The following is a 15,103-nucleotide window of genomic DNA, read 5'->3' on the forward strand; positions in this document are numbered from 1 at the left end:
ATTAACCCTTTAACGCGGAGAGTATCGCAGACGACACGTTTCAAGCGCACTTTGCATTACCGTAATTACGCGGCGGTGTGTGCTATCGGAAAAATTCCAAACGTTTCTGAAAGCTGGAAGGTTTGCACGTCAAAGCCAACGTTAGTTACGGTAATTTCACTCGTGCTGTTGCAGGAAGCTGGCGAATCAGCGTCTCAACCAAATGTTATTTTAAATACAACTGCAGTGTTTTTTCTTCATTTTAAATTGTTAATAGACTATTTTAACATGCAGTAAATTGTAAATAAGATCGTGCCAGATGGTGACAGTTATTCTGGAAAATTGGGCAAAAGCACATACTCACAGGATGTTTTCTGGACATTAAAATAAGATAAGCAAAAAAAAACAACTTTTGAGGTGTTTAAGGGGTTAACAGTGCAATCAGAATCTGTATTTTCACAGTCAGGTCGGTAACATACAAGGGCTTTGCTTTGGGGTTGTGGTACAGAACAGTTACACACTACAGTTTTGCCATTCCCCTCCATTCACTCACACAAGACGTCTTTTATACACGAATGTAACCCTCACATTTGAAAGACGACTAAAAGACTGTCGTCACCGCCTTCCCTTCTACGTATAATGAAAGAAATCCCCCACGAACTGTTGCACATGAGAGTTTATCAAAAGTAGTCTTTCTCAAACTAGTATCTGCTAATCAGATGAATATTGATGGGGTTATACAGTCGTTTAGTTCCATCCTTTATGCAGAACTCCTCGGTGTACACACAACCAGCTCACATTTTACCAAAATGTCAACTGTCAGTGTGTTCGTGTTTTGTCCTTTTTGTGCCGCATGTTTGATTTCATGAATCACTTTAATTAGCCTGAAATGCAGTGCGAGGGTCTTTTAGAGCCGCTTTAATGAGGTGGTGGTGGGTTTTCATGGAAAAAGTGCCCCCGTCTCCCCGCTCTGGGCCTCATCCGCCCTAAACGCTGTTCTATAATTCAACGTCTTCTGCATTAATGTGATCATCTTTAATGCACAATCCATAACATTAGCAAAGAGGGGCCGCTCGTCTGCCTGTCTGCGTTTGGTACCCGCTGTTTTTTTTACTCCTCCATCCAATGTTTTGTGAATATCATATTTGATGTCTATTCATTTTCCTCCACTTCTCCGACAAACAGTGTGCATTATTGATGGCGTTGGAGTTTCACCTTTTCATGGGTTTGACCCGCAGAGCTCACACATCAGCATCGTGGTGGGGGAGAAAAGTACCTGGCATATAGTGGAGCCCTGGGCCTCTGTTGTGGAGACAGCTTAAGGCTATTAGAGTAATATACAGGAGGACAGAGCTGGAAATATAGACAGTAACTCTGATGTGCATTTTAAGCAGCGTGCTTGAGTATCTCCCAGGTTCTCCTCCCTTTTCTCCGGTTGTAAGTGTTTTCTTGATTAAAATGCTGAAAGGCAATGAGACGCTGATTACATCTCCGCCGTTAATGAATCCAATCAATGTGAGGACAGTGATGTCCAGAGTTGACGTAGCACCTGGCGCCATTCTGTTTATCAGATGTTCGTTTACCACTGAAGGTATCGCAGTCAATAGGAAAGGAGTGGGGGGGGGGGGGTATTACTTTATATTAACAGGTAGACGGGGTTTCATTATTGGATTTAAAAGAGCATCGGTTCAACATTATTTAAGGTGCCCATCGCGCCCCGGTTAAAAAGCCTCTTCCTCTTTGATGCCGACTGAGATCCTCCATCGCATCGGCGTCCGTCTCATCAGGTAAGAAGTCTAATTCCATTCCACATTCTCTCAAATCTTTTCAACTCTTAATTAATTCACGCGGCACTGCTTCACCCGCGCGTCCCCCTTGGCCAGAATGTGAAGTTTAGTTAACAAGTCGTCTGCTAATGTTGACGCCGTCATGGATTAATGTGGAATGAAAGGAAGTGAGGGGGAAATGGAGTGGACCGGGAAGGAGGGAGGGGCTGAGGCCAAGCTGGGGACCCTGCACAGTCTCCTTGTAGGCCCATAGATTGTGTATATAAGTGGATGCAGTCCTTACCTTATAGGAAGTGGAACAGAACTAGCATTTAGCTCCGCAGGTTGCAAAAAGTACTCAGTTTGAAAGGAAGTCTATGGGAAAATGAGCTGATTTATGATTATCGGTAAACATTCCCCTGAGGAGTTGAAGATACCCTATCTGTCACTACTTTCAGCTCTTTTTTAATAGCATATGATGTCAATTTAGTAAATTATCTCCCCATTTAGATGAAAATAGACCATAAAAACAACATATGTGGGAGCAGCCATGTGATTGACAATAGGTGCCTGGTTGCAGGTGACATCTGTGTTTTTCTAGTTTCAAAAACTGACGTGGTGCCAATCAAACAGAGGATCTCGAGGCTTCACCGCGGGAGTGCATCCATTTTTACATACCGTCCGTAGGTAGGTAGGTAGGTAGGCCCCTTTTATAGAGACGCATAAATCTGCTTCTTCCCCCCCAAACCTGCCCGGTGATGACGGGAATAATCAGGCCGTAGCTTCCGCGGGGGGTTGCTGTGAAAAGATGTCCAACCAAACCCGCGTTTAATTTAACAAATGTTGATTTCAAAAAGCTGCTTCAAAAAAAAAAACCTTCATCTCTCCCATCTTTTTTAAAGTGCACCCCCACTTCTCCATCTTCCTCGGCACTAAACCATAATGAAATCTCATATCCTCCAAGAATGACTCACCCCCAGAGTAGGAGAACACTCAGGTGGCTTGTTGGACCGTAGTGATTCCAAATGTAGTGCAGGACTGTGGTCAATTGATCTCTTTAGTTTCCCTCCGTCCTTTTTAATGAGAAAAATGCCACCACCTATTCAGAATTAGTGGCACAGAGAAACTGTTGGACGTGACACAGGTGCTCGAGAGTGGAGTAATAGCCGTTGCAATCATGGCGGTTCACTTTATTAGGTACAGACATCTAATCAGCTAGTCATGTGGCAACCACTCCGGGTGCTTTTAGTCTTGTGGACATGGTCAAGATGACCTGCTGAAGTTCAGAGTATTTTGTTTGTTTGGTGCCAGAGAGTGTATTCCAGGAACTGTTGATCTACTGGGATTTTCAAACACATCCATCTCTAGTGTTTACAGAGAATGGACCCCAAGAGGGAGAGAGTATATACTGTAGTGAGCAGAACTTCTGTGGGTGAAACAGTGGCGGTTGGTTTGTGAAACAGGGGGCGCTCATTTCAGGCCCAGTTATTTATACATAAATTCTGCAAATGAAACAACGAGAACTAGTTTAATAATGTGAAACTAAAATGCTATAATAATGTTTTTATTTACGGCGTATGTGAACAAATAAAAATGGGCGATATATACACAACGAGCAGGTATTTGTCAACAGACTTGACGTGAAAACAACCTTTTCTGTGTCGTCCCATAGAGAACAGTTGAAGCTGAGCTTCACGTAGTTTTAATGCGGTGGCTGCTACGGGAATACGAAAATCACATGAGACGATCCAATACTCAATTCTGTCAAGCATTCTGAACGCACTTGTGACACGTTCGAATCGCTTTCTAGCTCCCGTTTAGTATTGAAATATACAATACAGTAAATATTCAACAACATTTCAGAAGAAGCCAAGCTTCACTTGTTGTCTTAGAGCAATCGCCACTAGGGGGAAAATGCCTTGTTAATGACTGGTTAAAAATCATATAAAGGCATCAGTAACCCACACTTCACAACCTAGGAAGGCATCAAAGCATCAAGTGAATAGTCACTTTTCTTTTATAAAAGACCTCTCTCTCTCTCTCTCTCTCCCCCTCTCTCTCCCTCTCTCTCTCCCTCTCTCTCTCTCTCCCTCTCTCTCTCTCTCCATCTCTCTGAAATTATTGATTTTTCTGCTTTTTTCTTGGCTGTTATCCTGAAGCAGCACATACAAAATAACACAACCTGCGTTCCTTATTATATGTAATCAATATCACCCTGGTGGGTCTGATTAAAATTTAAAAATCACAATTTTTTGCTGGCTACAAGTTTTGTAGACTTTGTCTGAGACTACAAGTGTTGTAGCCAGCAAACGTAGCACGCACTGTAGTTTGTGGTAAATGGCATAAAAATGTTAACTTCATTTAAAATACTGGTAAAGACACACACAAAACCACTTGTGTTGTTTGTGTGAGCCGACAGCTTGACACTCAGGAGGGCTTGTCATCTTGTCATCTACTAATGAATTATTACAATTGCTCAAATTTCACAGAGCAAAAAAAAAAAAAACTTCCCTGAATGTGAAAGTGTATTTTAGCTTAACCCCCTCTGGTATTTGTCACATTTCCAGTTCTGTTTGAGTGTTATAATGTCAGACATAACACTATGACACACTGATGAGTAATTAGCCGCTTCAGAACCTTTTGATAAACTTTGCACGCTTCAAAGCGGTCGTCTCCTTTGACAATTTCACACACAAAAAAAGAGAAAGGGAATCCAGCAGAAGTCTGGGAGGAAAAAGAGAAAGAGACGGAAATGTAGCAGGGAAAAATGATGCAAATGATCAAAAGACGCACTTTCCCATCAGAAAGATCTAAGGCCTGAACGCTGAAGTGTGAACAAACAGAGCAGAACTGTGACGGGACCTGCTTTGCACTGTACATACAGTACATGCACACATTTACAGTAAGGCGGAAAGTCCTTATACGGCATGAAACGCGCTCTGATTGGCATTCATTTGTGACTTTAGAGTATAATTTATGTGAGACAGATCACATCAATTTGAACTTACTCTCTTGAAACCGTTTGTAGTGTAAATTATCCTGTGAACTGAAGAGTGGGAGAAAAGTGATTCCTCGGGAAAAGTTTCGACACGGTATCACGATCTCTACTTTAACAAAAGTCCCCCCCCCCCGTTTTGCAGGAGTGTCAAGTAAGTGATCACGGCAGTGTTGATAATTATAGCCGTTTATTTTCATTTCTTTTGCGTGGGTCACATCTGATTCCAATGCAACTTTATTTATAAAGCAAAAAACTAAGTGCTGAATGAATAAAATATAGAAACATAAGACCTTAAAGACCCAAAAACAAACATAAAAGCACCACAAATAAAAACAACTCATGCAATAAAAACAATAAAAACAAGTCAAATCAAAGTCTCATAACTGGGTCACAAGCCGGAAAGTAGAAGTGGGTTTTAAGATAAGATTCTCTCACAGTCCAACAACATGCAGAGGTTAATGTGAGCCTGTGACCCTTGTGGGGAGGATAAAGCAGCAGTGAATGAGTGAATGAATTTTGTGTACTATTAAGGACACAAAAGGTGTTTACTGGCAGAAAGGAAGTAACAACCTGTATGTAGTATGCAGTCTGACCACTAGATGTCACCAGGTTTTACTCACAGTCCTTTAAATGTAACAATCTTTATCAGTCCTTTTAACATTTTTGGATTTGAGTCATAGTAGCTGTAGTAGTTAAGGTCGGCCACTATGTCCGTTAAATATTATCTCAATACTGTATGGATTTAAAGCTGCACATATGTTGTTTCTCTTTGAAAGTTCTTTTTTTGAAATGTTTGAGCTTCTCAATACACTGTTAATGCAGTCTAAAATAAAATACTGTTTATGACCCGTATGACATGATCTTAAATAATACCTGGTTTGTTTCTTTGGCTTTTTTAATATTAGAATAATATTATATTATAATATTATGTTTCTATTTAGTGTTAGAAACAATGAGATTCCCTATACATGTGGTCAAACTTTGCTATGACACAAACAATTAGGCTTAAAATTACACATGTGACTTTTTAATAATGGAATGTACATGTTTTAATCAATATGTATAATATATAATAATAATAATAATAATAACAATATAATAATGTAAATTTATAAAATGTATAAAACCAGGAAGATAAATCACAGAGGGCTTATCACGATATGACGATATCCAAATACCTCATCTCATGTCATGATATAGATATATTATTGATGTATTGCCCAGCCCTATAGTAGTATTATATAATCACACGTCCTGCGTGAATGTGAACTACAAGAGTAAGACAGGCTTTTATTGATCGCCAACATTATTAACCATCCAAGTCAGGTCCGCGGTGTTACTCACACAGATCCTCAGCCTTTGCCTAAAGTACAACCTGTATGTGCAGAGGTGTTTAACTGTGAGCCGATCCTCGTTAAGGTAGTAATGGAGAGAAGCAGAGACGTGGCTGCCGACTCTAAGTGCACCAGATCGCCTCGCCGGCAGCCAGGGTCAGGAGTCAGGCACCTGGTGGATGATGGTTCCCTGCAAACGCGCCTCATGAATCCTTTATCTTTGTGTGTCTGTGTGAACATTGATCAGCTGCGGATATTAGCCCGAAGGCTCGGCTCCACTCTCGAAGCGAGTGGAAAATCTGAATTCTCAAATGCGCGAGGCGATCTCTGCGAGTACATTTGGCTGAAACAAAAGGAGAAGTCAGAAAAAGGACAGACTGTCCTGACGAACTTTCTACTAACGCACTTCGTCTACTTGACGAACTATTGCGTAAGCTCTCACCTAAACACTAGGGGCCAGTTATCTGTTGTTTCTGCTGTTAAGTATCTGCCGCTGAACTTGACGGCTGGAAACAGCCGCTGTTGCTTGGATATGAAGGTGTTTGCCAGTGAAGTGGTAAACACCTACTCATCAGAAATGAGTCATCAGGAAGCAGGAGGGGCGGTGTGGATGTATACGAACAAGTGGGAGCAGATGAAGTCCAGGGTTAGTTGCTGCACATCCACCTTTTCGCACCAACATTAAGTGTTAGCTTAAAAATATACCACCCACCAACTCAGACCTTCAGTTTTACTCATCGACTGTAAAAGAATTGGCTTCATTCGCTCAGTCTGGAAAGTGAAGCCAATGCTGTAGTGCCTGAAAGCTGTATTCTCCTCACCGGCCACCAGGGGAAGACACCATTTCTAGTTTCTATATTCAATTAAAAAAAAGGCATGAGCATACATTTACCTGCTGAGTTTAATCAAACTAAGGCCATAGTCCGACTAAGACAGGCAAACTTGTCGAGTCCGAGTATACATGCATGAGGAGAAAATCGTTTTATTGTCCATGTGCGCGTGACTCTGCCTCCGTAGGTGGCGCTGTATCTCTCTATATGGCTCTTGTGAAAGGGGAGGAAATGTTTGCGCAGAACGTCATTCCGTCTCCATTCCGACTAAGTATATACATGTAGGAGTAATCGGACTAGGAATCACATCATCCAGGTATGTTAGTCCGACTAAGACTAGCTCAATTTTAGTCAATGTATTGTCTTAGTCCAACTAAAATCAGACTTTTAACATATATGTAAAAGCACGAGTGTCTACCGCTTAATCCTGAGGGTCGCTGGAGCCGATTCAAAACATGCAAACTCCATGCCCTCGTTTGGACACAGATCTTTTTGCTGCAAGGCAACACTGCTAGCCGCTACTGCTCTGTGATGCCTATGATGTAGTTTTTTGTAAATAATACATTTCCCTTTCCCCTTTGTGCTGCTGTTGTTGACAAAAAATGATGACAGAATTAGCTGCCAACATATTTTCTTGTCAATAATTGTCGAGAGCAGGAAAAAAAAACAAAACTATTATTTCTGAGTGAGTCATATCACTTCCTACCCATCTCTGCTGTGAGTGACAAACTTTGATGCCGCCACTGACTCTGTCGCTAACAGCTGCGTCCGCAGTTTTTTTAAATTTCAATCTCGTTGATGGACAAGTGTCAGTTTTCTCAGAATGATTAAAAAGTTTGAATCTAGCCCAATTTAGTAGCCCAATTTATAAAGAGTGAGCTTATAAGCACAGAACTTTTTATCTTATTGAAATTCTTTGAAATAGCAAACAGGGAATCTCACACACATACTGTCTAATCTGCATTAATACATTCATCATTTTGGTACCAGAGCCTCATTTTGATGACATATGCAGCTTTCTCTTGGAAGAGATGTGCAAAGTATTTGTAAGTTTTTTTTTATCCCAGACTGTTTGAGCAGAGGGAAGTTAGGTTTTTCCTTTTCAAAGAAGAAGAAAGACACATTTGATTTCCTCGCTTAACCTTACCTTAAGTCTGGCCCTCATGAAGAAATCATTCAATAGCTGCACTAGGATGGTGAATTATACAGAGATGGGTTAAAATGGTTATACTATTAGTTTTGCTTCTTTTTAACCAATTCACTACAAATCATGTGGGTTTTATGTTACATCCAACCATCCCATAAACCATCCCGCTGCACTTTGGAGATATGAATCTTTAATGCATTTCTCCCAGCTCCAGGCATCCATTTGTTTCCATTCATTTACATACAATATTAAAGTCTATTAGAAGCTCCATGAAACTTGTTTGAGCAGTGTAATCCATTACAGTGAACATCACATTTCTAACTTCTTCTCTTTTTTTTTCTTCTTCTTCTTTTTGGCCAAAGCTACATCACTTTGCGCCGAAGCAATTTAACTCAGTGTAACTTTTCCCGAGCACTTTCACTGTGGGCACGTAATGAGATAGATGTGAATATGTAGACACAGTCGCCCGAGTAGTGCTCAGTTATAAAGTCAGTGCATCAACTCATTGTCTGTTTTACAGCAACGTCTACCTTGAGTTTGCTAAATGTTTGTGTGGCTAGAGCAGGAAAAGTCCTGAAGTGCAAACTTTATTGTTGTTTCCATGTAAAATGAGGGCCATAATTCACAGGTTGCACCTGTAGTGCCGTGGGTTTACAGCCGACTGCAGCTTTATTGACTGTTCCATCATTATGTGGGCCGTTTGGGTCGAATAAACTTGGACTGTGCCAACTGCCCGACTGTAAAGTTAACTTCCCTTTCTTTCACAAGAAAAGGGGAAAAAATGTAAATGTTGTCTTCTTTGAAGTTCTGCTAAAATAGTTTGAAAGATATTATATTTGTTTTTCAGCCAAGACACTAATGCCGTGTTTCCACGACATGATCCTAGCTCACCTCGACTCGGTTTAGGTTGTGTTTCCATTAGCACCTCCTCAACGTGGGCGGAGTCACCACTGCTCGGCTGCATGAAACTGCCGTAACAAACTAGAGACTTGTAAATAATTTATTTTCAGTGTAACTGAATCATTAGAATCAGTTAAATAAAAAGATCAGTGCTGTTGCTAAATACCCTAGACTCTTTTGTTAAATATTGAGATTTTAGACATTTTCTTTGGTGATTGTTGGAGATTAACCCACGTTTTTAGGATTGTTCAGTCTTTTTAACTGATTTACAGTTTGGAATTCTTCAGCTTGATTCAAGTGGGACGTCTTGCTCACGCCGGTACTGAAAAAAGTATCAGGTACCAGGTAGAATCGCTAATGGAAACACAAAATAACCATGTCGTGCCGAGGCGTGCCGTGCTGTGCTAGTGGAAAAAAGGGTTATAAAACTAGTGACAGTTTTATGTGCGTCACTATCTTTATCAACACGTCTTTTGACAGGCGTGTCTCGCACCACGTGTCTCCTGTGTGCAGTGTGAACACTCTAATCTGTTAACATGAACACCAACGCTAAAAACGTGACAGAACACAAGCACGACGTGTCTGCTGGGAACCAGGCCTGAAGATGCATTTCCACCGAGCAAGACTCTGATCTGGCTTGTGTTTCCACCGTAGTGTGAAGAACATGACTTTTGGAACGGCCCCATTCAGTTATTCAACCATTTAGGAATTATGGTACTCTTATGCTGGTGAAGTATTTTGGCGCAAAGCTCTATTTCTCTGCTTTCCATCCATCTTCTACAATCTTCTTTTTCTTTATCCTCCACATGGCGGTCATAGGTTCAACTCCTACATTAGACTTTTACGCACACTTATTTTTACTCATTTTAATTTTTACTGCCTAACCCTAACCTCACTAACACTTACGTGTAGTTTAGTTGAAAAATACCGTAAAGTTGCGCTAAAAACATAGCTATGGGTCGAATTCAGGGGTTGGCCAAAATGCCCCATAGGACATAGCACAGGTCTCTACACTTGCTGTCTCTTGTCAACCCAGGTGTCAAAGTGTTCCTGGGCTACTGAGTCTGCGGGCCGCAAATGAAAAATTGTGAGAAAACTGACCGTTCCGTTGTTATCAGTCGAGTCACTATTTCAATATAACGTCCACATTTCCTACATAATTGCATCTAATCGTTGGCAGACGTCATGTCGAGTATGTACAACCATTTACAATTCCCTGTTGCGAGGAGTTGATCTCCTACAAATTGCCGCGCCGACACTCGGGACTATCTGCTGCTCTTTGTTCACAGATTGATTCAGACTTTGTCGCCGTTGGCGTTGATTTGGTGGAATTGAGAGCTTGTTGACATGTTCAAGGTTAGAAGCAGTGGTAGCTTTTGTGTGAACAGGTGCAGTGAATCATTCTGCCGTTCCTTGTTTCTCTGCGTGGAGACTCTCCTACTGTGACTGTTTAATTAGTCACCATCGTGTGTGTGTGTGTGCGTGTTTGTGTCCCTCTGTGACAGACTGTTGCCAAAGAAACACATCCAAAGCAAAGCTCAGATGTCTTGATGCCGAGGGGCGGCTTGAAGAGTTCCGCCGGTGATTGAATTGTTTACGGCTCTACTCTCTTTTTCACTTTTCTGACGGGGGTCATTCGTGTGCACTCGGCTCTTCCTTTGGCGTTAATCTGAAATGACTAATGGTGCTGTGAATATCAAAAGGATAGATCACAGGCTTTATTAACTATCCAGCGCTCCAACTGAACACACTCGTACTGTATATATAAGGTGTCTGACATTTCCAGACTCTGTTTCTTCTCTTATTTGTGGTGCTCTTATTTATCTGCTGACATTTTTATTTTCCTCAGTCCAGTAAAGCTCGTAGATTCTTGTAGCGTCTTTCACTGAAACCCATATTTACACTTCTATTTAGCAATGATGAAACACAGTGTTATAGCATTGATCCAAGTCTACGGAATTAAAATTATATCTTTCTTTTTGGGGGGGGCTCACTCTAGTCAAGGTTGTTCATTTTCACATGGTTCACATGAATGCACAAGCTCATAATGTAATGTGATGCTAATGCAATGAATCTGAGACGGTGTAAATTAATCATGGAGAAAGTTGAAGCGGCAACGACTCGCAGATGCAAATTCCCCTTTGGTCAGAGCTTAAAATAAAAATCCGCCATCAGCATCAGTTCACAGGCACAAGTTGTGACTTCCCTCCTCGGCACAGATCTGCCACCCAGATGTCTTAATGCGGCCCTTTCTGTTACGTCATCAGGGGATCGTGCAGTGACGAGCCATTTAAGACTACTCTAGTGTTTTATAGTACAAACCTTCACTCTGCTGTAACTGAAAAGATCTTCTGTAACATGTAATATTCATTAAAATGTGCCAGTTCTGTTGTCGTGCACGTATGTGAAGCAAAAAACAATATACTGTTACAACATTATTGTGATTTAACAGATGTATAGCAAATAATTCCAAGTGCAGATAGTTTGTTTTTGCTTTAAAAAAGGACTACATTACCCATAATGCTCTAGGAGCTAAACCAGAAGTTAGATGCCGTTTGTCACTGTTGCTAAAGAGCAGTTACTTCCTGTTACCACCAATTTTATGACAGTTGCGATAAAACTGAAGCAATAAATACCCTTACCTTTATCCCTAATGTGTATTTTTTTAAAGGAATAATTACTAAACATACTAAGTATACTAAATATAACTCTAAGATAAACAGGAAGTAGCCTGAATTTGCACATTCATAGAACAGGTTAGCGGTTAGCTGCAGTTAGTGTTTAGCATTCACCGACACATGTAAACCCTTTTCACTAAGAAAATCAGGAGAATTAAGTCACAGCAGCATTTAATTCTATTATATCTAATTCTTATAAATCTATCTAAAACGAAATATAACACTGATGTAAACAGGCAGTAGCCTGAATTTGCACATTAAAAGAACAAGTCTGGATAGCGGATAGCGGCAGCTGTTAGCGTTTAGCATTCACCATCAAAAATGTAAACCCTTATTTTTATTCACTAAATAATCAGGAGAATGAAGTCACAGCATCTACAAGAAACACAAATAAAGAATTGCATAGTAGAATTAAAAAAAATGGTAAGAAGAAAAACCCTTTTCACCTCATCAACAACTGATGTACTGTATTAAAAATTAACACATTTACTCATAAAAATGTTGTTCAAGTTTTTAAACTGATTTATACAAAGCCCAAGAGGTGACATGTATATAAAAACAAATGAATAATTTGGGAGCGAGATACATAACTTTATGGTCACACATGTTGCTTTTACTTTATTGTTATTGTTGGTGTTATTGTGACACGAAGGGTGGATTTGTCCCACAAAATAAGGTCAACAATCAGCTACAACCTCGTTTTCATCTGAACAAAACCGTCCTTCATGAACATCTGACTGTGATATGAGCGTGGAGGGACATCTGTAATGATTGTATAGAGACTACATTATATTATGGTAATGATTTTAGCTAATAATCTGAATAAAAAAACTCCCAGTGATGATATAAACTAATATATTGAACAAATATTTCCACTAATTACAAGGTTTTTTTTCAAATAGTTGTTGCTGTATAATTTAGAGAAGACTAATGAAGTGTGTGTCCATTTTAGAGTCACAACACTGTATCATAGTCATGATATTAAACATTTGCTTTGTCGGTCCCTGTTTCTAAAGAACAGAAAAAAACACTACTGTTAACATATACCATAAAAAACACATTATTAATGCATGGCCACATTAATTTACCCCAAGTTTCCTTAGCAATAAATACTTGAGTCATTATTTTTATTAACAAACTTAAATTAAGACAATTACTTTCTTCAAATAGTTTAACAAACTTGTCTGGTTTTACAGTGCAACCACAAAAGTCATGTTGGCTGCAATCTGCAACACGAGTTATGGGATGTACCTTTACATTTATGTCCTTTTTCCAGTACGTTATCAACGCTGACTTCACCACAGTTTCCGTGAAAACCCTCCCGGGAGCCGGGTACTCGCTCTTATCGCTTCCACAATGAAATAAAAACAGGTTTCACCCACTTGACTTATTGAAACTAATCAAATCCAAACCTGTTTACACCTGTGATATCATGTGAATGACATGTGTTCCGCTGCTTTCTTGCCGCTTAACAGCCGTTTTCATCTTGAAACTGTAGATTATTCACAGCCGACTCTGTGCACCAAAGTCCATAGAGAAAATCTGGGAATTTACATCACAGCACACAAGGAGTCGTTAACCCACTGCTGCCTCCATGTGTAATTTAAACTGAATCATCTTGTGACTTCTGTGTTGGTAATGCTGCGTTTGGACTTCAATAGATGACACAGATCTACTGAACGAGGCAGCGTGTGACCCTGCGAGCTAAAAACGCTCATTTTCTCTGTGGAATTTGGTTCAGTTCAGTTTCCAAACATTTAGTAGACGTAAGCAGTGGAAGCACAGGCTGTGACAACCAATTTTATACAGATTAAGTGGGAAACACCACTTCCTGAATCAGAGCTGTTCTAAAAGTGGGCGTGGCCACTAAACCTAGTCTTTATTCTTCGCCCCGCCTCCTCGTTTAGCCGTCACATCCACCTTGATTGCGAGAGAGCAATCACACCTGTGCCTCACTAAGAAAACAAGAAGGAGAAGAAGAAGAAAAGAATCAGCCTCAAGATTCAGTAATCTTTAAAATCAGTGATTGTCTTAACATCATTAATCTTCAACTGTCATCTTCACTTTTCCCCCCCCCTTTGTCTCTTCTTCTTCTCTGTCTCTCTCAGGTCTACATCCCCTGCCGAACAGCCATTGTCCTGGCCAACGAGGAGATAGATTACTGTTATTAGAGGATGATTGTCTCCACAGAGACGGCGAGCGAGAAAGGATTCTAACCCCGACCGAGTGTTAACAATCACCTCCATCTCAAAGTGTCAACCTTGCATGCCACCCGAACCCACTTTTTTGTGTTTGAGACTTCGTCTAAATGGGTTAGAAAAAAAAAGAAGAAGAAGCATTGTGTGCTTTCAAACACCATCTGCAACATTAGATGCTGCGTAACCCCATTTACCACAGATTGGTCCATTTGGAAAGCGTCCAAAATAACCAGCAGCTAGATGCTAAAACTCCAAACCCCGCTGAGTCCGTCCTCCGGCAGCCAGCAGCCATTTATAGGCTCCGTTGAATCGGGTGTGTCATCTGTCACCTGACACACGCGACCGACGACTGTGGACGAGGGAGGAGGCGCAAAAAAAACTGAGAGATGAGAGTATTTCAAATTCTTAGGACGACCCGTTTTGTTTTCATTCAATTATTTTTGTATGTAAATGCAAATTACATAGGAAGCAAAAGCAATTTATACTTTCACCAGTCAACATGTGTAATCCATATTAATTCATTTCTGTTCGGGGGACATGAAATGTCCGTAAATATTGTAATTTGCACACAAAAAAAATAAGAGGCTGCTTTAAAATGATCACACGATGATTGTGTGTCTAAAGCACTCAAATGTCATTTGAATTCACGCAGCTACGACGAGCATTAATACGGTTATTTGTGGCCCAGGTATTGTGATAAATTTGCTCATTTTTTGTGCGTGTGTGTCGTAACACACACAAACGACACATTAGCTGAATTACACTGTGTTTCCACTTTGCATAAAGTGATGCTTAGCTTTTTTCCCCTCAAAACAAGAATCACGTGAAGTCATTAATGTTGTCAGTTTCAGCGAAAAATAAACGGATGCCAGTTATTTAACACATTTTGTGTGGGAGGAGACACTTTTACACACACACACACACATGAAGAGATGCTGTGACTTTTGTGCACCGTGTTAATCAGATTTTCTCTCCCGATTCCTCGGGGGGGGGGGAAAAGGCCTTAAATCTCTGATGTGGGCCTCGTCCAATTAGCTCTGTCTCAGCACACTCGATGATTGAGGATCACAGAGAACTGGTCCATCCTGTGACAAGCGCATCGATTAACTCGTCAAGTGAAATGTACTTATGGAGCACAGTTAAAGCGGAGAGTACAGTTGACCATCACATCCGAGTAACAACCAGAGAGAGCCGTTTAAAAGACAACAGCAGCTCTCCTACGGAGTCAAAAGCATTTAACGTCGGGCAGCGTCGACACACTCATATCAGAGTT

At 40.6% G+C, this 15,103-nt stretch overlaps 1 protein-coding gene across 1 annotated transcript in view; it reads left to right on the top strand.

Moving 5' to 3' along the window:
• Positions 1–14,714, top strand: part of gbe1b (glucan (1,4-alpha-), branching enzyme 1b) — a 150,242-nt gene extending 135,528 nt beyond the window's left edge. The window contains exon 16 of the mRNA XM_058633707.1: positions 13,741–14,714. Within this exon, the coding sequence (XP_058489690.1) occupies positions 13,741–13,803 (63 nt within the window). The 3' untranslated portion in view covers positions 13,804–14,714. The remainder of the gene's footprint in view (positions 1–13,740) is intronic.
• Positions 14,715–15,103: the final 389 nt, after the last annotated feature.

This window comes from Solea solea, chromosome 7 (assembly GCF_958295425.1).
Source record: "Solea solea chromosome 7, fSolSol10.1, whole genome shotgun sequence".
Classification (NCBI taxonomy): domain Eukaryota; kingdom Metazoa; phylum Chordata; class Actinopteri; order Pleuronectiformes; family Soleidae; genus Solea; species Solea solea.